Genomic DNA, 22,994 nt, shown 5'->3' with positions numbered 1-22,994 from the left:
TTTGGCTCTCAAAAGAGTTTCACTAGAATAAAGAGGCTGGAAGGAAGAGGTCGAGTTCAGTAAGAGTCATTTAATATTTGTTGAATTTAGAGTTAGAATTGGGAACATTGATTTCATTATAGTGCTATTTCTGCATACAGTGAATGAACTTTGCAAATTCATGCAAAAGGTTTCGTTTAATACAGAAAAGAAATTAAGATAAAAACTTGAGCCTAACCCCTCATAGCAGATGAGTGTGCACATGCACGCAATGTATACAATATGCATCTTTTTATTTTTTTTAATGCGGATAGTGCTGGCCTGCTGCCTTCTCCAACAGGCTTTGCCATAAAACTTGAGGATTCATTTTAATGATACTGAATCCTTAAACCACATGTAGAGCATGCAAGAAATAGTATATGAACTAGTAGGATTGCACTCTTTATCCTAGATCAGGAGTAGCCAACTTGTGCAGAGACTGTCTGTAGTACATGTGCCACGTGGTACATGGCAGATCAGGGAGGGGACAAGCACAGTAGGACAGGAGGCAGAAAACAGAGTAGCAGACTGGGCAACGCAAAGGGATTGGAGGGGCACATGCCTGCCAAAGTTTAGCCCCCACTGCCCATAACAATGAAGGTAACTGACCTAGTTCCCCTTCCCTCCCACCCTGTTCTCACTGTAGTGTAGTTGCAGACTCATCTTGTATATCTAGATATCTCCACCCACAAGTGTGATGGCACAGGGGTCAGCAACTCATGGCCCATGGGCTAGATCCAGCCTGCTGCGACTGGATCCAGCCTGCAGTTGAGGGGATTGGCAGAACACTCTAGCCACAGCAGCAGTGGAAGGAGGCATCTCCTCCTAGGATCCCATTGCTTGCTGTGTTTAATTTGGTCTCTACTACACCAGGATCATAGCACCTGCCTATTATCTAATACCCTCATAGTATCTGCTCATTGCCAGGGAGGTGTGGGGCTAGGACCTTCAGTGCAGCCCCCCCCCCCCCCCAAGCCATAGGCAGCAGCTTGCCATGGCAAAATGTTGTTAACCCCTGGTCTAATGGGTTTAGACTTCTCATGGGAAATAACCCAGACTCTTCCCCTACAAATACTAAAAAATGCTTTTCTGGTTAAAAGGTGTCGTTTTTTCTGGCTTATGAAACATTAAACTGGATCACTGTACTGACACTTACAATTGCAGACTGACTGGTTTATGTTCCCCATGTATACAACCACAAAAAATGCATATCGCTAAGTGTCACATTCCCAAATTCCAAGTTGCCATCCCCTCCCTTAACAGAATAAATAAAAATGCAAGTCTCCTATGCTGCATGTAGCTTTGCAGCTGAAGATAAACCTGTACTGGAGCCCACATCATTATACAGGCAGATCTTTAAAAGGTGACAGATAGTAGTTTGCAATGAACTTTAGAAAAGTGAGGCTGTTTCCATGTTCATATCCCCTAGGTAGATACTTACCCCTTTAGGGATGAGCATATTGGTCAGAACACTGAAAAGATTTAATCTAAATGGAGACAGACAGACAGAGCGAGAGAACGGTGAACATGGCATGGAGTCTCAGGCTGCGAGATAAATGACAGATCAAGGGAGATGGGGAAAGTTAAGGTTTGGGCACTGATGAATGGGTACAAGAGGGGGTGCACACATCCCAACGAAGGGTGTCAAGCCCTCTGAGGGCTACATGCATTCATAATTCAGTTTAAGAGCACAAAATAATAAATAAATAAATAATAAATAAATAGCTAGCAAGCAAGCAAGCAAGCAAGCAAGCAAGCAAGCTCACCAGGGGAAGACAGTTTTTAAAAAGACAGAGAACATTTACCCATTTTAAAAAAAAAAAAAAAAAACCACACACAAGTCTATTTATTCAAAACAGAAACAGTTTACAAAAACAGTCTTATAGTACAGGCCAAAAAAATTCAAGAATAAATATTTATGCTTTTGTATAAAAATTAGTATTAAAGAAAAACAGATGCAAACCAACAAACAGATAAAAACTAAATTTCAGCATTAAACAATTTTGTGCAAGTGTCAAAAATGTTAATTCATAGGTGACCATTCAGGCTGACAGTTGTACTTCCGAGTAAAACATCCCAGCCCTGTCTGCATTGGAGCATACAAGCCTCTTAAAACATAGCACCCAAATCAAGGTGAACACGTTTAGAACCAGAAGTTAGAATGATCTAGCTTCTCCATTCTCTGGAAGGAGTGCCTTCATATCTTCCTTCAAAAAAAAAAAAAAAAAAAAAAAAAAAAAGTATACAGCCATTTTCCCCCTTTACACTGCAACAAAATATACGATAAACATGACTGTCATTTTAAAGCTAAACACATGTAAAACAAATGCATTTCAAAATGTTCAAAACCAACCACTTCACCATTGGTAAAAATGTCAAAATTAAAGTTACAAGTTACAGGTGTCAACTTGAGCCCTAATTCTACAGACACTTATGCATGCTTTTCCCCCCATTCCCAAATAAAACTGAAGCCTTCACAAGGTTGAGGCTTGCATCCAAAAGAATACTGTTCTTCTTACTATTTTACACCAGCTGGGTGTTCCGGAGTGAATTTGCTCCCAGTGACATTTATTGATAGCTCTTGCATAAGTCTAGATCTAAGAACTTGTAACCTTTTGACATTAGCTTCAATTAAATGAAACTGGTAATCAGTGCAATAAAGAACACACAACAAACCTCTTAATGAGAAAAACCATGGATGTACTTGGACTATTGCACTGCAAAATTTAAAGATAGTAAAGTTATGGACCATTAGCCAGCAGAATGAGATGAAAGGAATTTCTGTATTTTTCCAGACAGTGCTGATAAGTCACCAAACCTTCCTCTGTACAGTCTATGGACCCAACACTAGGGTTAACTGAAAAAGATTTTCCTGTTCAGTTTGTCAAGACAATCCACTGCCTTTAGCTTTACTCCACTCTAGTAGATCATCATCAGGCTTTTATCCCCATGGGAAGAGAGGAAACAATCTGCAAAGAGTCCAGTATGAATTGTGTTCCAGTAACTAACTGAGAGAAGCTAACTCTTGTGCTTTGCCTACATTTGCCTCTCTCTAAATGCCTATCATTGTTGCCCTTCTGGGAGGGAGAGAGGTTGCAGCAGCTGAAAGATGAACTTAAATCTAGACCTGCTCAAGTGAATTTAGGCAACATCATGGTTCATGTCTTTAGTGCCTCTACTTTGCAGCTTTGCCTAAATGGAGGGAAGCTCTAGGATGGAAGAGCACCTAAGGAGTAGACATGCTCCCAAAAAAAGGACATAAAGCTCCTGAAGCCAAAACACCATAACTCTACAACAGGCCAAATGCTATTAAGCAGAGAGACAATTTCCCATCCCTTGCTTGCACTGTTGCTGCTGAATAAGGATTCATATTTCAAGCCTTCTAAAGTGATACTCGTTTTGATCCAATCCACATAAGAACTCACACCACTGTCAAAATCAAATACGGTTCAATACTGTTTGCATCCACACAAAAAGCAATTAGAATTGCTAACTCTAACAACACCTATTTGCAGACTATTGAAACGGGGAACTCAAGACTAATAACGAGGAAGATTGTCCATTCTTCCTCCCCAAACCACGCTTTATGGATTTTGCACATGGTTCCGAGAGGTGCCAAGTTACAAGCACTCATGTCCAGAGTTTTACTGTTAACTAAAATGCAGTCATGTTGTTGGATCATGCAAAAGGCAAGAGCAACATTCAAAATGGAGTTGAGGTTACAGGTTCTGTTGACACTCCCTAACTCACAAAACTGATCTGTTCTTGAAACTTTTTAGCTTTGGAAAAAACCATTTAGCGCTTTTCCTACTTTTTTAGTTCTGCACCTTAAAAGGTCTTCAAGAATCTCTATCAATAATTTTCCACCATATCCCTCTTTATACAGTCTAATCATTTTTAGCTTCTCACACATCCAGATTTGTTAATGCTCGGGCACCAAGTTTGGCCTAACAGTAATAACTTTGGCTATTTACATTAGGGTTGGGGTTTTTTTTGTTTGGTATCCTTTTTTTTTTTACATGAAAATTAGAACAGGCCATCTACCTGGAGAGGAGGCAAGCATTCTTGCCACTGGAAGGCCAAAGCCCACCTGAAGTGTACTTACAGAGTTAGATTAGAGGGTTTATGTATACCACTGAGTGAGGGGGGAAATAAATAAATAACACCAAAAAGAAACCTGTCGTTGAAACAAATATGTTAACACTGAGAAGCCGTTAATTCACTCCCAATCTAAAAAACAGACCTCGCAACACCTGAAGAAGCTATTTTGGACACTCTTCACCACCACCCCATCTCCTCACAGGATTTAAGAAACAGTATGTTAAATAAGTTTTAACCTCCACCACCACTTTGAAGATCATGTAGATTTTAGAAGTGTTTTACTTTGCTGTTTAGTATTTTTTTAAAAAGTAAAACACATGCAACTTTCCTTACTCAAAATTGTTAAGAGGTGCCACTACATCCTGCTTTCATAGAGCCAAGAGTTTAACTTCTTTTGGAAAGTGCTACATCATAGTCAAAATTGTTCAACAGGTGCATCAATGACATGCCATTTAATTTCCTTGAAGCACTGTGCCTGTTTACACTGGCATTCAAAACATAAGAATGAATACAGTTAACAAGGCTTCTCAATGCTGGGACTTGCCAAGTCCACTTACTTTTCATAGGACATTTTTACATCTAAAAAGATTATTAAAATTAATTTATGAACCGACTTCTATGCAAGACAAATGCCTAGAGGGAAAGGATGTAAAACCAATGTGGACATGTGGAAAATTTAATACAGTAACAACGAGCTAAAGTTCCTGAACAATATAGATTAGGATTCCCCCCCCCACCCCGGGCCCTGAAAAACTATTCACATTTTAAAATGTCACCTCTTTCATGTTTACATACATTTTAGATAACAGTTATGAGTTGTAGATCCATTTTGGCTCAGTAAACTTGTATGCAGATATTCAAGTACTAGGAAAATACAGCAGAGCAAGGATATGTGTCCTCATAGTGTAGCCTGCAAAGCAGCCAGATGTTAACAAGTTTGCAGTACACTCTACTAAGAAATCCAGAGGCAAAGTTTTTGACTTTGGGGTCCGTCGCCTGCTTCCACAGGTGATGAAGGTCTTCTACATGTCCATGAGAAGTCATCATTTTGTTGTAAATACAAGGATGATATGGCGCCTTCCCTTCCCCGGAAAAAAATGCATGATATTGTGGTACAATTCCCATTTTATTGGCACAGAGACCCATGAAAACGTCATCTATATAGAGGCTTGTATTAAGAGTCTGTGAAGCCTCATATACTTTAGCTGCTACATCGCTTGATATTACGTAGGCAGCCCCAGCTGTGTAGTCAGGATATGAAGACCACGGGTACATTTCATATGGGACATAGTATTTGCTCAACTTATCTCGCACGGGAGGGGAGCCACGATGAACACGGCCAATCCAGAGATCTTGAACTCCCATTTGGGCAAGACTTTGAAGGTAAGCCACAAGGTTTGGCATGTGGATAAAGATGTCATCATCAGCAGACATAATAAACTTTGCATGAGGACAGTAGGTATTCACCCAGCTAAACTGCAGAAGCAACTTAAGGGTAAGATTGTGAAAAGTATCCAGGAAGTCTTTCTGAATCAAGTCACTATATTTCTGGTCTTCTAAGATAAGTTTCCTTTGCACCCATGCTTGCTGCGTACGATCTGTTAGTCGCCCCAAAGCAAAAACCACTTTAATGTTGGCATTCAGTTGAGAACGCACATAGTTCTCATTACCCCACGTTTGTCTAATCGCATTGCGCCGATGCCAGTTTTCAGGAGAAGTCTTTACAAACAATAGGAGGAGGACATCTTGCTGTTGGCATTTCTCCTCGTGATTGATCAAGTATGGGTAGCTTGCTACTGCGTCCGAACTGTGCTTGCTAACGGACAGGCTGTCATTCACAAAGTGGTAGCTATTTATGAGGTATCTGTAAGAATAGGACTTCATATGGCTCACAACGCTATTATCCAGGGGTGTCCAGAAAATCATGAGACCTACTATGCAGCAAGTGGCAAGTAACTGCACAAACTTTCTGACTTTCCTGATGCTGATAAACATCCTGCTGGAGTCCCTTTGATGCTCGCTCCAAGGTGTCCTCGTTTCAGCTCTGGTATACAGAATTCCTCCTTCAAGATGAGCATCCATTGTAAGCCATGCCGTCTTCCCTCAAGTCAGCTCTGCACACAGCCTGCAGAAGTCATCTTTTTTTCAAAAGCCAGCTCGCTGCCATGGACAGAGCACAGAAGAATTTGAAAAGACAACACCGGGAGAGCAGATGTTCTCTTCTGCCGCATTTTTAGGTGGCATAAAACACTAAAAAATGCCAGACTGAGGTTTTCTTACATGCTCCTTTGCTTCAGAGGCCTGTCAATGCAAGAAGGGTGGGGAGAGAATAATAATAAAAAGATGTTAGTGAGGAACTGTTATTTCATGACCACAGATTTTTAAAAAAAAAAAAAAAAAACCAAACCCCTTCTGGTAGAAGGAGTCAAATTTAAGATGTATTGAATTGGACAGGGCTCAGCCTGCCTCAGATAGGGTCCCTTACATCCGAGAACCAGAAAAGAGAGATCTGAAGAGCTGCATTGGCTGGCCGTGTTGGTCTGAGACCAAAAGAAAATGCCAAAATCTACAGCTCTTGGTGTAATCAAAGGTATCATGTCCAAACCGAGTTTAAAAAATAAATAAATAAATAAAAAAAATTGGTCATCTTCTGCAAGCTTTCAAGCACACGCACCCAACAGGGACATCATCCTGCCTGACCTCCACAGCAAATAGTAACCCCAAGGGACCAGACTCCACTCCCTCCATGCAAAAATAAATAAATAAATAAATAAATAAATAAAGAAAGAAAGAAAGAAAGAAAGACTACGTTTCCTACCAATGGAGGACACTTTACCATCTTTAATTCCCCCCATCCTCGAGCCAAATGAAGTGCGTGTGCCTGCAATCTTGCAGAAAAAAGACACTTTTTTTTCCCCGGCCATTTCTTGGTTGGTCTAATACTTGGTTTCCAAACCAAGAGCAGGAGAGACGCTTGCATCTCTCTGAATTTGGGGGCTGCAATTTCTCCCTCAGGCAGAGAAAGCTGGGCGGTGGAGAGAGACTGAATTTCTTGAGATAACAATGCCCAAACTTTCTTCCTCCTTCCCCCTCCTTCCAACCCCCCCCCAGTCTGAGGCTTTGCTCAGCCCCGCCACCCCTCTACCCCCTCACGGGCCATCCTCCTCCTCCAGACTCAGGGGAGCAGCGGGACAGGCAGTCGCAGCGCTGCCCCTCCCCCCCTCAAAAAAAGGCGGGAACGCCGCGCTAGGCTCCGAGGGGACTTCCGTTACCCCCCGCGGGAGCCATTTCCGGGGAAGGGGCGCGCGTAGCGGGGGACAGGGGCTGCAAGTGCAGAGGCGGATTGGCCACGCCCCTCTCGCTATTGATGACGCCGAGCCACGCCCCCTTTAAATACTGCGGGGGCCCGGTAGAAGCGGCTCGCTCCCTTCGACGCCGCGCTGCTACCGGAGCGGTCGGGGATGATGTTATAAGTGGGAGGGAAGCACTTGCAGCCGCCGTGCAGGCCTGAGCCGGGGGAGGCTCCTCAGGGAACTGAGGCGGTTCCCCATGAAGGGGAGCCTCTTCCCTCAGGAGAGAGAGACAGAGAGAGCTCTTCCCCCTGCAGCACAGCAGCATTTTGCAACCTGGCTGTCATGGTCCCAGCTGGCCAAGCCAGCATCCCAGGGGAGACCCTCTTCTTGGAGGGAAGGAAAAAGAAAAAAAACCCAAAAACAATCCCCCCCCCCAAAGACCCAGGTAGACAGATGGAAAAAAAAAAAAAAGCCGGACAAACAAGAGAAAAGAAGGAAAGGACTGATGGACAAAAGGGAAAGGGACGGACAGACAAAGCATTCTGCATCATGCAGCGTGGCTTCTGGTGGATGGGCCAGGGGAAATGGATGCTGGCAGGGGCTGAAGCAGCTGAGCCCAGCAGATTGTATTCAGTGGAGCTGCTTAGACAGTCAGTCATTCTGGGATATGCCATGCTCAGCGCTTTTTTGTAGTGTCCATTTAAACCCTTTTTTCTTTGGGATACACAGAAGCTACACAATGCACCGGGACCGAGTTAAGAACTCAGCAACTCTCCACAACAGCACGCCCATTGCAAGCCCGACTCTAATTTTGGCCAATAAGCAAAAAATACCCAACAAATTCAGGTGAGAAGCTGCAGACAGTAACAGAAATCCAAATATTACATTGCTATTTTTTTCCTCCCCACATGTGAAAGTTTCAGATTCCCAAAAAAAACCCATTTCCTCACAACGAGAAAGTACATACAGATTTGGCAGATAAAAAGAAGATGCAACTGCAGCTTAAAGTCATCCCTTTAACATGATGTGCATGACAACTGTCAGAGAAAGACAGTTTTTGAATTGCAAAGTTATTAGCCACTTCCCTCTCCCATTGCAGAGGAGAGGGGAGGGAAATTTAAAAAGCCAAGCAAAGCTGAGCAGGATAAGCCACCACTTATTTTTCTTGACAACAGGATGCTTTTAAAGCTATTGAACAGTTTTTTAAATGAAGCCCTAGCTTGAGGCAACCCATTTACCAAATGAGAGGCTCTGTTAAGGAAGGGAAGCCCAGCCCCATTTCTAGGAGTCTGAATATTTTTCCGTGAGTGGCAGTGCAAGTGGACTGCATTCTTAGTATTCCTTCAGTACGTTCGCGTCCTCCAGTTTCATAGCTCTTTACAAAGCAGCACAAAGAGACAGAACTTCAGGCAAGAGAGGGGAAAAAAAAAAAAAGTAAATGAAACCAACTATTTAGCAACAAGAAGACTAGAAGTTTTCCACTGGGGGCAAGATAGGCATTATAAACAGCCACCGAGAGAAGAACAGAAACTAGGGAAGTTAAAAGAAGTTTCTCTTTCCTTCCCATTCTCAGCATGATAGCTAGAAGGACATGGAAACAGAAGCAGCTTCTCTTCCAGAAGCTGAAGGGGAGGCATCACCCTTCAGATGCCTACTAGCAAGAGGCAGATACTTGCCTCTGGGCTCGCTCTTTCTTTTGGAAGTTCCAAAATAAAAATCAAGCTGTCCCAAGGGAAGAGCATCATAACCTACTGCAGCAAGTTGTATTTACTCTGTGCTGCTGCCTTCGCATTTGTCCACTTTAAAGCAGTTTATAGGTTTAACCTTCAAGCTGGCAGGTACCCTGTAGAATTAAAGCCTCACAATCAATTCATATATTGTAAAGAGTCTCTCCTTGGCCCTGGCTCTACTGCATCAGGAATCAGGTCTTGGGCTACCTTAGACTAGATAAGCTCTGAATACCATGTCAATCAATTCCTCTAGCAGCAATCATGGAAGTATGTTATCTTTAGGCTGACCTATGAAGTACAAGTCTGGTTTACTTTGCTTAAGAAAAGAGCACCCATCACAAGGACACATACATTAAGCTTAGCCCTGTGCCACCAAGACTATCAGGGCATTTAGTATAGTGTACAGAGTTGGGCAATCTATATGCTGCCCCCCAAAGCCGATTTCCAGCCTTCAATTGCAAAAATTTCTCTTGCTTGACAGCAAGGGCTACAACAACCTACTAGTAGGTCATGATCATCCCAGATCCAGAAGTCTGAAGAGGCATCTAAGAGCACTCATAGCTTTCTATACTTACTCAAGTAAAAACAATTGTTACCTGCTGGCTCCTTTATTTTTGAAGGATGGAAGAGGGAGACTGACAGATTTTACCTGGTAACACAAGTGAACTGAGCTCCCTTTCACCATCCACTTTGTCCATAATGGAAGTAATATCAGGCTGCAGACCCACCTCCCAGTTAAACTGGCTAGACAACAGTTTGAGATTTCAGTGTAGCCAGAACAGAATGGAATCAGAATTACACACTTCAACCTCTGGATTTCTTCCTTTTCAAGAAGGTCTTAGTACTGGTAGTACAAGCTACTATAAACATGTTCATATAGGGACCTCTGCTCAAAGAAACAAAAAAGTTTAGCTAGTGGGAAGATTATTTGGATCCTTATGCCAGAGACAACCCTGGGTGTGTCCCATGTGAAAGTTCCCTTTATTAAAGCATAGACATCCCTTCTCTACTCAAACTCTTCCACTGTATGTACACACACACAGATGTGTTAGAGAACGATGTCAAAAAAGAGATGGAGTTTAGGAAATAGATGTATACAGATGCCAATGCAAGTTGATGCGTCACAATATCAAGATTACCTTGGACTAAATTCTTCCAAGTGTAAAAAAGACCTTATTGTTCTTTTTAATTCCCTACCCTTGGAAGCACCATCCTGGCCTTCTCTTATTTACTCCTGATCGCAGTTAAGTGTTCTAATTGTCAGATGCTCAGGGATCACATACCCTAAACCCAGCCACACAAGGAGGAAGAAAAAAACCAAAACAAACCTGTCCCCAAAGCTAGTCTCAGGAGTGGAAAAAGGGGTTAAGGAGAAATCAGACTGCCCTTTTCCCCAAGGCAAAAGTTATTTTAACCATATTTCCAAAGATTTGTGCTTTAAATATTGGTTGGTGAATGCATCAAGCTAATCCATCTACTCCTACCCCCACCACAAGGAGTTAGCACACAAGAACAGCACTTCAGAGCAATGCATCATCAGGACAATTTGTTCTTAGATTTAGTCCGTTTCACCCAAAGTGATTTGCAGTTGTGGAATGCAGACAGCCATTTAAAAAAAAAAAAAAATGTTTAACTTAAGCTTTTTAAATACTGTGAGTGTGAGCATACCTCATACTTTCTGCATTTATTCATTACTTCTTGCCCCATCTTCTAACAGGAGACACCTTGGAAAACCTCAGAGAGGCATAAGCAACAGCCTACTTAAGATGTTATAGAAGAGGTTTGTCACCTATGAAAAGTTTATGCTTGTCTGAAGGAGTTAGATTTTATAGCGCCATGCTTTCCTTCCCTTTCCCCGACTTCAGGCCAACACAGTTAACTGTGGATTCTGATGTTTTGAGGGGTGGTGGTTAGTGACCAGCAACACTGCATGCAGCAAAATTCATAAGTTTATTCACTAAATAACCTTATTTAAAACACTTATTATACTTTGCTAAAGCAAAAAACTGCTAGCCTTTTGCAGAAAGTAGAGAGCACAATATTTAATTTTGATATAGATCTTGAGCACTCTGGTAGAGGGTTGCCATTGTTAGTCATGAACAATATCATTTTTTTTCCTTCAGAATGATGATACAACAGGGAAGTAGGCTGGTTGTCATTTAGGTTCTTTAGACTGCAAGACAAGAAGCATCTTGCGGGCAGCACAGAATGAGAGTTCAGACCTTTTGTGTCTACAAAAAGCAACTCAGCCTGTAGCCCACCTTTTCGCTGACTCAAAAACCTCAACGTGTAGTTTCCAGCACTGTACCTAGGCTCCTGGGCAGACTTTTAGTATCTGGTCCCCCTTTGCCAGAGATCATGATGATGTCAATCATCATCATCAGACAAGTGGTAATTTTTCTTCCATTTCAGGTCCCTTTTCTGGGCCCACCTGGTTCGCCCATGCCCATGTCCAGCTCGGACTTTCTTTACAATCTGGCTCCTAAAAGGCAGTCAGCACAAGGGAAATGAGTTCACCAGGGGTGCAAACTTCTAGCCTGCATGGATGCGGGGTGGGCAGCAAAGAAGGAGAAAAACAAAACGGTGCACTAGCCAGATTCAAAATGCCAACGAATTAATAAATAAATCTTGGGCTTTTTAAAGTTTCAGGGCATCTGGATATAGTTTTGAACACTTAGGATGGACAACACTGGAAGTACAAAAGAACAACAAGACAAGACAAGTACTTGATTAATCTATTTGTGCAAGACTCTGACAATTTCTGGGACCTTGGGGAAAAGCAGAGGTTTACTTAGACTTTGCTTCTGCATGACTTTGACCTCAGCAAGACAGTGAAGTGCCACCTTTCCCCACATGAGACTTGGTTCGACAGGGACTGAAAGCCCCACAAAACCACACATAGGACTAAACAATTCAATTCTGCATTAATTCACTATGGAAAGTAATCACTTCACCACTTTCCATTTTTAATGGGGTAGTACATGTTCATTCTCTCACCTTTCACTTTTCCACCACAGTGTGGAAGCCACCATCTTCCCCTTCAGTGGCATGTTCAAATTTTTCCTTGCGATTGTTTTCCAATATTCTGTGAAGAGCAAAATCTTTCTAGAGAACACTTTCAGAGCAACTCCCACCTCTTTCTGACCCATACTCTAAATGCAGAACAGAGTAAAAAAGTTTGGAAGAATCCAAAACACCATTCTTGACTAAGAGACACTGCCCACTTGGACAGCGTAGCTTTTTCCCCCCAAAGTTACTTCATTGTTAGCATGAACAAAAGGGTGGGTATGATTTTAAATTTATGGTTGCTAGCTCACAAGCCAGAACACTAAAGAGACAAGAGCAGATTGCAGCAGTCGTATGGAATGACTGGAACTAGTCAGAATTCTTTTCTAAAAACAGGACTTGTCAAAAACCTACTGATATGTTCAACCCAAATAAAAGTTTCCTCTTAAAAAAAAAGAGCAACACATACAAACAAAAGCTACCGCTCTCCTTTGAGAAACTTTCATTAAAACACCAAAGACAGGGTTTCCCCCTGAACCCTGCTTGGTTCACAGCAGGCTGCTGTGGATCTCGGAGCTTCTGTAGTCCACAGCCCTGGGATAACCCTGGTGTGCCGACCACCCGGCTCCTCACACTTCCAGAGTCCCTGGCTTCAGGACAGCCAGCTAGCTTCACCAGCACTTCCAGGCTCATTCCTGCTGAACCAGGAGTCTGAGAGCCATAGGAGAGCCACTTCTACCCCAGATTCAGGTCTCTGCTCCAAAAAAAGCCGCCACATGCCAAGGATACTGGAAGCATTAGGACCCAGTTAGATATGGGGACTCCCAAAGACTGAAAGTCCAGAGCTGCTACAAGAAAGGCATTTCTAGTCGACAATTCAGCAGCTTGTCAAGGACTTATTTCTCCTCAAGAGAGATGAGTTCCTAGCAAGCATGCCTTGGCATTTCCCAGGCATTTCTTCTTCCTTTGAATTTCCAGTTAAACACATGCAATGGACACCTCCTAAAAATTAATTAGCTTTTAATAACCACTTTGGAGTTTCTCATGAACCATAAGTGCTGCATTTTAGACATTTCTTGTCATGATATGGTCAAAACAGACCAATGGCAGGAGCCTAGGGTTAACTGTGGCCCACTAATTAACATGCATCAGCTACATGGCTTCCATGAGAGTTCTCCTCATTAGCAGCTAACAGTGAGTTAGGAAGATCTCTTTTCTTCTTGCGAGGACAGGTTGTCCTAGGTTCCACTTGCTGCTTGTCTCTTGGTTTCATGGGCCAAGTGCAGCCTTGTGCTTCATTTTACAAACACCCCTGCAGCTTTCCCCTCGCTTCCTCCCACCAAGGCACACAGTTTATTGTAGTGTGCATCCCTCTCCCTTTGCCTCAGTACACTGGATGTCAGCCCATCCAGCAAGGGGTCTTTCTGTACCAAAGACATGCTCGAAATTCATCTTACACACACCCCCCCCCCCCTTCTTTAAAAGAAAGAAAAAGAAATTCCACCGTAGTACAGCTTTATTTTTGTTACAGAATTTGGAAGTAGAAAACCAGGGTTTTCAGAGAAACACTTTTATGCACATACCACACTCACTCCCCCCGCCCTTTTAAAATTAAGGATTAAAAATTAAGGCATGGGCCTTAAGTGATCAATCTGATTTTCAATTTGGTTGAAAAGGAAAAATGTTTTCCCTTCATTCTGTCTGCCCAAAACAAGCATGTGTCTTGTTTTGGGGAATATACCACACAAATAAATGTGGTTTGCTCAGCTGCACCACTTAGCTTCAAAAAACCTCTTCCTCCATCTCTTCCAGTATTAAATTTTGGGACCTCAGGTTAGATCGCAAGCCGAGGCAGCTACAGATTATGAACGGAGAAGTGTTCAGCATGTAGTAGCACAAACAAAACCCACATTGCCCTCTTTACCACTTCGGTTCACTATTATTTACAGTTTGCTCTATACATTTAGAAAGCTGAGACTTCAAAAAGGCTACATGCAAGAGACAGTACTCCTGCACAGGACTTCTAAAGAACGCTGACTTTGGCAGAAAAGTCATCTTTGTATCATCACATTCTTTATCAAGGAGCTATCCTCCATATCAAAAGTTTAAGTCAAACTTTCAAAAATTAACTAACTAACTGTCTCATCTTCAGGTCTACAGCCTTGGCTGGCCCACTCTCAAGTACATGCCAGCCTTGTAGAACAATACTCCCCAAAACCCATTCTGTGCTCCCAAGGTGCCTTTCCTTAGGCCAATCTCCCCCGCTTGCAGACCCAGAGCAATTTTAGCCCCTCTGGACTTACTCACTAAAACCTGCCCCTTCACAGTCCTTCAGAGAGCCCCATCCTGCTGTCCTGCTTGGGCCAGACTCACTCCTTAGCCCAGGACCTCTGTTTATATCCTCTTGCTTGGCTCTGTCCCTTCCCATCACCAGGCTCCCCTTCCCTATTGGGGTACAAGAGTTCATTACTAATTAGCAGGCCCCATCTACAGCCTAGGTTCTGCTCCTTGGAGCTCTGCAGCTTTCACCAAGTAACAGGGATTAGAGGTCTTGGTTACACAGAGGGCCAAAGTATGGTTTCCACAGCCATGAACTGGCATCTCCTTCACTTGCCGACCCCTTTGCTTTGTGCATTCATCCCTTAATGAATGATGAGATAAGCAGACAGCCAGTGCAAAAGCCGAAGTGTGATGCGTTTCGCTGTCACTTGCGTTCCAGCTCCCATACATTGCCTGCATAGGTTAGAAAAATCAGTTGTTCAGGAAAGAGGTCTCCAGCATGAAGGGCCATATCCTAAATACAGCACTCTGAATTTTACACGCAACTGGAAAATTCTGTTCTCGCTGTAGTTTCCCTCTCTCCTGAGCTTCCAAGAGTTTATAATCATGCACCAGCACCACTTTTCTTCCTCTGTCTAGTATGTCTCTTTTAAAGACTTGTCTGGAGGTGGCAAGTTAATTTAAAGTGTATGAAGCCTTAAATGTAAGTAGTGCATTTTGCCCTTAAATGAGCCATTTTATTTTATTTTAGCGTACCATTAGCATTTAGCATGTTTCTTCTTCCTAAAGCACAATATTCTGTCCCTAGGAGAGATTCTCTTTCTGAGAGTTTTAAACTCCCCAGTTACATCTACCCACCCTCTTAAAACTGTCACACAGCACAGTTCCCATTTGGATTTCCATAGTAAAAGTGTTACAAGCATTCAAAACTGCACTTGTACCAACAGGAGTCTGTTTGACAAAGTAGAAGCTCATTGCAGCTAGGAGGCAGGTTTCATAGGGGAAAAAAAACCACACTAAAAACCAGAATCAACAAGTCTAGTGGGAGGGCCACATTCAGCTTTAAGCCAATACTCATTAGAATGAGTACGAGTCAATTTATTATAGAGACTTAGTGGTAGTTGTACATTTGAAGAATTTAAAAGTTGGAGCAGAACTATTTATCTTGATGCAAGCAAGGCCCTGTTGGAATTAATGGTACACAGAATAAAAAGACAGCATGCTTTAGCTCAGGCACTGAAGATACAAAATTTAAAAAGCGACATATGCATACATCCTTATTTTCCTTTTCTTGTGTGCTAGGCTCCGATGAAGGGAATTTCTCTGAGTAAAGACTTCACTGTTACTGCCCGCCCACCCAAACACTGATGGTATCGCTCTTCAAAAGCCATTATAAGTATTTTGTAGTTCTATGGAGATCATAAGAAATAGTCTTTATCCCATATTTGCAAGTAAGGAAGAACAACAAGTGCCGCACCCAGTTTGCTTGTTGCATGCCGTGGCGTATACACTTGCAGAACAAGTTCCTGATATACTGCTCATGGCATGCAAACTGACTATACACAGAGGGAATATTTCAAATGGGCAGATCTGATAATGAGACATTTCACAAGTGGCTTCCCCATATATAGAAGCGACTGCACAAAGTAGTGTAACAAAAATCAAGCCCCAAGCACACAGAATAGGGGGAACAGAATCTAGACCCCAGCCATCCACACTAAGCATTTGCACCTCCATCACAGGCTTTGCAGCAGCAATTCATTATGGTGGGGGATTTAAAAAAATTAAAATGAGAGATAAGCAATTTTGTAGTTGTATAGCAAACAGACCCAAGCTGCTCTGCTGAACATTTAAGATAAAACAGAATTAAAAAAGGATAGATGCGCGCAGATTTAGAGGACCTGCTTCCCCTCCCCCCCATTAGATTTGTTTGACATGATTTCCTAGCCATTTTCTAAAGACGTCCGATTTCTATTTTAGTCCACAGACTACAGATCTGTAGTAATAATAATAATAACAACCACCACCACCACCTTTTAAGTGGCACTAGACATCAGAATTGTAGACTTCTCCTATGCTAAAATAACAACAAGCAAACAAACAGTGATGTTGATGCTGCTCAAAGTGAGGAGACTGCTTCCCTGGCTGTCCACAGAACCTTGTTTCTCTTCAATTTTTCATTCCAGAAGTAGTGTAGATCTGTTTGCAGGCTTTAATACCTTTTCAGGAGTCAGGAGATACTTTGTGCATAACCCAATATACTAGGTAACTTCAGATCCCAGAAGAATTAGCTAATCCTAGCATAACCTGCTTTTGTTTCAAGGACATGTGCTAAAACCATGCTAGCCACCAGTGCTATGTAGTTCTTGGTGCTAGCTCTTTTTAAAAAGTTCCCATCACATGAAGTAGTAGTACTGGTATCTTGTGGGTGGGGAGAAGAGGGAAGGACAACTGGCACTTGATCCTCAGCATCTAAACTAGGCTGATCCATAGAAGATTTGAAGTTCCAGCCAAACTGTGCATTGCCAGTTTGCAGATAAGCTGGAGTTGGGAGGATAAGCTTCTGGTTATCTTTGTTGTTATTAGAAGATCTTGTGAAGGCAGTGGGGAGGAAAGAAAGGAAGTAAAAAAAAAAGGAGTTAACCCACGTCATTCACAAAACACTGTCACTGTGCCCAGGACAACCTAACATCTTACATTGCTAGGCAGTAACGTAGAAAAACATACAAAGTGCCAACAAATCACAGTGCCCACAGGAGTTGCTTTAATTTTCTTAGATTGAATTCCAGCACAGAATTAGTTTTGTCCATAGCGGATATTTGCTTCTAACCCTCATCAGCAGGCAATGCCACATGTCAAACTCTTATTGGCCCCAGTAAGGTCTGTTTTAGGGCAGCATCCTTGGGATACAGGCCCATTGAAAAAAGAGGGACCACTGAGGAGCCAGAGACTTCCTGAGAGTTTTCAGCCAGCAAGTACTTTGAGGTATATTGGTAGAAAGACAAATGTTTCTCAGGGGACTCCAGGCAGGCAAATCAGGACTGATTGGGTTAAGTGTGCAAAAAGCAAACTTTATATAGGTAAAATATCCGGGGGGGAGTTACCACACATCACATCACTGAACTAGTTAAAAAAAAACAGTCAATCATTGGAGATTAAGTGCTCCAGGTTCTGGAGTTCTTTAGTTCATGTTACACTCTGCACTCAGCAGGTTATGATGAGCATCATACAGTATTGGTATGACATGTCAGTGGGGTTCATTTTTGCAGAAGTCTCAGGATCAGAAGAAGCACACTCTACAGCTGGTACAAACATGCTCTTCTCAAACAGCCATTAGATTCTTGCACCCATGTTATCACAGACATTTTGCAGACCAGCTCTGCAAGAACTGTTGCTATTGGTTTTCATTTTTAGCATCACAGAAGTGAGCAAACCCCACAGCTGACCCAATACCTTTCCGTAATGCATTACACCCATTTATTGAGTTCTCTCATTTCTGGTGCAAGACCTTACCAAGCAGGTGTCATAAAAAACAGCCTGAGTATCTGAACCCTGATCTGGCCTGGGAATTCTATCCAGCGATGCCTAGAGAGGCAGAAAAGCTGTGAAATCAACTGTCCAGCTTATTCCTTCACCATAGGCATAATGTCATTCTGCAGCTGATTCAACAAGCACAAGATTATGCTGTAGTGTGGGCTATGACCAAAGCACCCACAGAAGAGAAAACCATCAGGTTATTCCATCTCCAATAGCCACAAAAGGTAGGGGCAGAAGAAGGGGGAGGTGAAAGAGACAAACATACACCAGCACGCAGCATTTTCCAATCATCATTTAAAACAAAACAACAAACAGGCAGTTAACGTCAAGTGGTTGCCCACAGAGAGACCAAAACTCTTCCACTAGCAGGTTATCAAATTGCAGTCACCATAGCACCTCTAAAGTAACCCATCTCAGTAGTGCACTGAAAGCAAGTACTGCTCCAGTCAGTCATTCTCTGGCTGCTTTTATCCATGGATCTTGAAGTGCTTTTTACATGCCTTAAATCCAGTTCATACTGCTGTTCTGCTGCTTAAATGTTTAGCATTGAACCGGATCCAAATAAACCAGCTCTTATCCACTACTTTCCTTCCCATTCACTAATCGGCAATGTGCCTGTATCCGCCACATTAGTTTTTACAATAAAGATTAGGAAACAGTCTCTGGCTCTCAGTTTTGGGACTCCCCTCTCCTCCCCCCAGGAAACACACAGCATTACAGGATGGACTGATCAAAGTTTCCCACTTGCCGACTTAACTGCCATCTTGTTTTGTATTCATATTTTTTTTAAAAGGTTGGCATATATAAAAATGTGATATACTGCATGTTTTTGGTTATCATATAGTCATATCTGTACAGATAAGGATCTAAAATGACTAATAGCCCCTATTCATAATCTTTCATTACAAAGTGATGATTTATTAATGATCACAAATAAAAAAAGAGTCTACAAACTGCTTTCGAATAGAAATTAAAAGTTCACTTAAAACAACAAAACAAAAAGAACACTGTACAATGCTTTTTACAAAAATGTAAACATTGCTTTTCATTAGATAATTAACTCCCCAAATATTCTAGAGAAATCTCCATGATATCAGCACAGTTTATTTACCTGGTGAAAAGCACTGTTATATAAATGTGGTATATGTTCAGAACATAGTTTTGTATTTAAAAATCTGCTTTATTAAGCAAGATCATCATCATCCATGGCTGGCAAGTAAAATAGTTTCAGGTTATCATAAGTGAAGCTTTTAGACTTTGTAGATCTTATTCGCACCTAGTTTCTTTCATAGATTGAGCTGAAAAACAAAAGTTTGTTTCCCCCCCTTCTAAAAATTTGCCACTTATTCAATTAACACTTTAGACTGAAACAAAGAAAAAACATCTTTGCTACATCTAAAAGAAAGAATCTTACTACCAACACTAGTTTAGCCCTTCAACAAATTCTAGTCTATGTGCATCACCAGCTGCTTTCATCTGTTAAGTGGGATATAGTTTTCCTTTACACCTAGTGCTCCAACGTTCATATGCATCTCTTTTTTCATTTTTAACTATGACTTTATTAAAGTTTTAGTTAGGTTTGGCTTTAGCACAAACCGTTATTTCAAGATTAAACTTTTAAAGAGCTGTTTTTAGTTTCACTTATCCATCTACTTAAAAGGATTTTTTTTTAAACCCGTCTTGCACAGATAATATTGCTTGGTCATCCACACACAAGTCTCTGCATTTCCTTTTCTTCACACACTTGTAGCAATTGGTGGGGCTAGGTTCTGGCACAAGATCATGCTTTTTTCTTTTAGTCCATTTGGATCATTACTACAAAGGAGGTTCTTAGTCAGACAGTACTCAAAGCCCAACCAAGTCTTGAAGCTGCTAGACTGGAATACTTGTTTTTTCATATGGAAGAAGTTCAAACCACCGCAGAGGCTTCTGCAAGGCACTTTCACACCACTTAATCCAGCCCATTTAAGAAGTTCCAGTCAGTACAGATTGATTAGATATATGGGGGACTCCTCCACACCCAAGGAGAGGGTTCCTAACCTTGTTGGAGACAAGCTATAATGACAAGAGCTGCACAGGACAGGTGTCTCAGATTTTGTGACCTGGTAGATCAGGAATAACCACACAACAGGTATGGAGCACTTGAAGACAGTGTTGCAGCATAGAGCGGACTAGCAACTTCACAAGTGCATTGTTAAAACTGGCCTACAAGTGGGATGAGATGAAATGAATTCCATCAAGCCCCTTCCCAGTTCTCTGGGAAATTACTAGGGTAGGAAGGCTGACATTCAACCCTGTTGCTGTGACCTTTTGGCTCAGCTACTTCTAGCTGCTTTGAAGCAGTAAGGATGGAAACAGCATCTAACTGAAGGGGGAAGGGAAGGGACAGAAAGGAGAGGGCGCAGCTTGCTTAAGAGGATTCATTGTAGTCTTACTCAGCTGTGTCAGACAGCAGTGTGTTGTGCAGAAAACTTAGCAGGTCTCCACTGTCACATTTATTGGCCACTATAAAAACCAGCAATCCCCTGCTTGCCACAGTACTCCCATTCTTCCTAATAAGCTTTGAGCAGTTTGTGGCAGGGTGCTGCCAGTGCTCCAAGAGTAGCAAATTATTAGGCTCAATGCAGTAAATTCAAGTCTTACACAGTGGTATAAGCCCTTGGTATAGCTTTTCTAAGTGAATCAAGAACGCAAGGACAAGAGTTACTAAACATTCTAACACATGTAGACAAGCAAGACAAGTTTCCTGACCATTTTTATAATTTTTTTGTATTTGTAAAGCATTACTTTGCTGTATTAGCAGAAAGTTTTGGAGACAGCTCACAAATAATAAGTAGTAATCCTTACCTGTTGGTTCAAGAGCTATTGAAGGATCATGTAACTGCCGGTTTTGTGGTCACATGGTACTGCAGAAAAAGCTCTCATTAAAACATAAATCGATTTAAGGAGGAATTTGCAACAATAGATGGAAGTTGTTTGGTAATTATGGGACACAGGAAGATGGGAAATGGAGGTAGCATAGGTGAAAGATATCAGAAGGACAGAGTGGGGAAGTGGTAGAGATGTAGGTAAAAGTAGTTGTAAGTAGGAGTCACGTTAACACCACAGCAAGTGTCAAGAAGTTTCCACTATTTATTCAAAACTAGGTGACACAAGTTAGTCACTTCCACATGAATCAGTAAACTGATGATGAATTAGTTGCTACAAGTGCTTCATAATCCATGCATCTTACAGTACAGTCAGCTAGTAAAACAAGACACAGTCTCAGGTATAGGCCACAAACCGGAAGAAAAAAGTCTTCCCTTAATAGCCAGGAGATCAACAGCCATTCATTAGGGAACAAGGAACAACAAAGTGACAGGAGAACCTTCAAGCATTTATACAGGGGTAGTGGCAAATGAAGCAGCTAGCCTCCCAGTGAAGGTGGGGCCCTCTAAGAGAATTGTGACTTCAAATATTTCAGAGATGCCTCCACAGCTTTGACTCATGCTATTGGGAGAATGACAGTTTCAGACAGATTTCAAGATCCTCATTACACACTAACAGGATTATGAAAGTGCAGTGTTTGAGAATGAACCGGGGGGGCCGGGGGGATTTTGCAAGAGTTAGAGATGCCGTTGTACTCATAAGCAAAAAAGAGGTACCTTCCAATATCAAACACAACATGGTTTTCCCTGGCAAGACATGTTCAGAGGCATAAGGGCACAGCTCTCTGGCACTAAGGGTTGCTTGGAAAATGGTTTCCCACAGGTTAAGAGACTGAGGAATCCACTGTGACCTTGCAAATACAGCGGATCAGCATACCCAAGCATCTCTCACAGTTTCACAAGAGCAGCCACCCCACGTTTATAAAATTGGGCCAAAACAACTGCAGCGGACTGCTTCTCATATATGCCTGACCTCACAAAGCTGACCAAGCACACCATCCTGAATACACTCCATGAATAAAAGATAGTACAAAGCCCTTACAGAATCGTAGAAAGACATGGCTGGAAGGGACACCAAAAGCTCACCCAGTGCAACTCCAGGTTCTAGGCAGGATCATGCCCACCCCACAAAACGTACATGTGTATCTCTGTGTGTCTATTCCAGCCCTTCAGGCTTTTGTTGGTGCCAACAAAAGGCAAAGACCTAACCTGTAGCTTAAGAGATCTGACATTCTAGGAAGATCTTCCAACCATGGGTACATCTATACTGTTTATCCTAGGGAAGGCTGCTGTTGAACACACTCTGCTGATATACAAATCAAACAAGCCATGCTGTTCTTATGAAGTCTAGGGTCCAGTTTGATTGATCAACCCCTCACCACTACCCCACCCCCAAAACAAAAACAAAAAGTCCCCAGTCAACCCCAGCCCCGCACACCAAAACACCTCCCGAGGCAGCTTCATTACATGCAAGCAGAAGCAGTAGGACAGGACATGCTCAAGACAAGCCCACCCTGAAAGCCCCAGGGAAGGGATACAGACATAACTTATGACTTGGTTCCTCCTGGCATCGCAAACCCAGATGCTGGGTTTCTGACACGTTGGTACTGTAACCTGAAGGGATGCTGGCAAGAGAAGTACTTCCAAGGACTTGCCATCAGTACCATTGCCCACAACAGGTCAGAACATTTCTGACTCTATGGGGTCCTCCAGTGTGGCATCCTGGTTGTGAAATCACTGATCTAGAAACTAGATATCATAGCCAGAAAGCCTGAAGGACCACTACTTCTCAGCGCCTTAGCTTTTCCCCATCGGTCAAACTGATGAATGTGGAAAAGGGAAATTCTAACAGCAAAAACATGAATATGAAGTTTGAAACAAAATCACCCTGTATTAAAGTTCTTCAGGATGTGGATCTCAGATCATTTTCATGTATGAGATGCCTAGCCCATTCTTATTGTATACTATAAAGAGTCCAGGCTACAGGATGTACAGTACAGTAGACTGTCACTCAGGACTTTCCACATGCTTCTCTCTGACCTTTGGCCAATTACTGCTCTCAGTTTAAATCCTTACTAGTCCAGTTTGGTCAGTTCTGGTTG

General features: G+C 42.2%; 2 protein-coding genes across 10 annotated transcripts in view; one reads left to right on the top strand and one right to left on the bottom strand.

The window, feature by feature from the left end:
- MCF2L2 (MCF.2 cell line derived transforming sequence-like 2) overlaps window positions 1–22,994 on the top strand; it is a 232,733-nt gene that overhangs the window by 110,446 nt on the left and 99,293 nt on the right. The gene's annotated exons all lie outside the window — the stretch shown is intronic.
- Window positions 51–22,994, bottom strand: part of B3GNT5 (UDP-GlcNAc:betaGal beta-1,3-N-acetylglucosaminyltransferase 5) — a 28,153-nt gene continuing 5,209 nt past the window's right edge. For 5 of the 9 annotated variants that reach the window (XM_090055260.1, XM_090055264.1, XM_090055266.1 and 2 more), the window contains exon 2: window positions 51–6,420. In XM_090055260.1, the coding sequence (XP_089911386.1) occupies window positions 4,984–6,201 (1,218 nt within the window). In that variant the 5' untranslated portion in view covers window positions 6,202–6,420 and the 3' untranslated portion in view covers window positions 51–4,983. Of the gene's footprint in view, window positions 6,421–6,937; window positions 7,210–7,272; window positions 7,365–20,812; window positions 22,268–22,994 lie in introns of those variants that run through there. The other 4 variants (XM_090055261.1, XM_090055267.1, XM_090055262.1 and 1 more) reach the window with 4 other exon arrangements.

This window comes from Crocodylus siamensis, chromosome 6 (genome assembly GCF_052110815.1).
Source record: "Crocodylus siamensis isolate JL-2025a chromosome 6, ASM5211081v1, whole genome shotgun sequence".
Taxonomy (NCBI): domain Eukaryota; kingdom Metazoa; phylum Chordata; order Crocodylia; family Crocodylidae; genus Crocodylus; species Crocodylus siamensis.
This window is presented reverse-complemented; position numbering and strand designations above follow the sequence as displayed.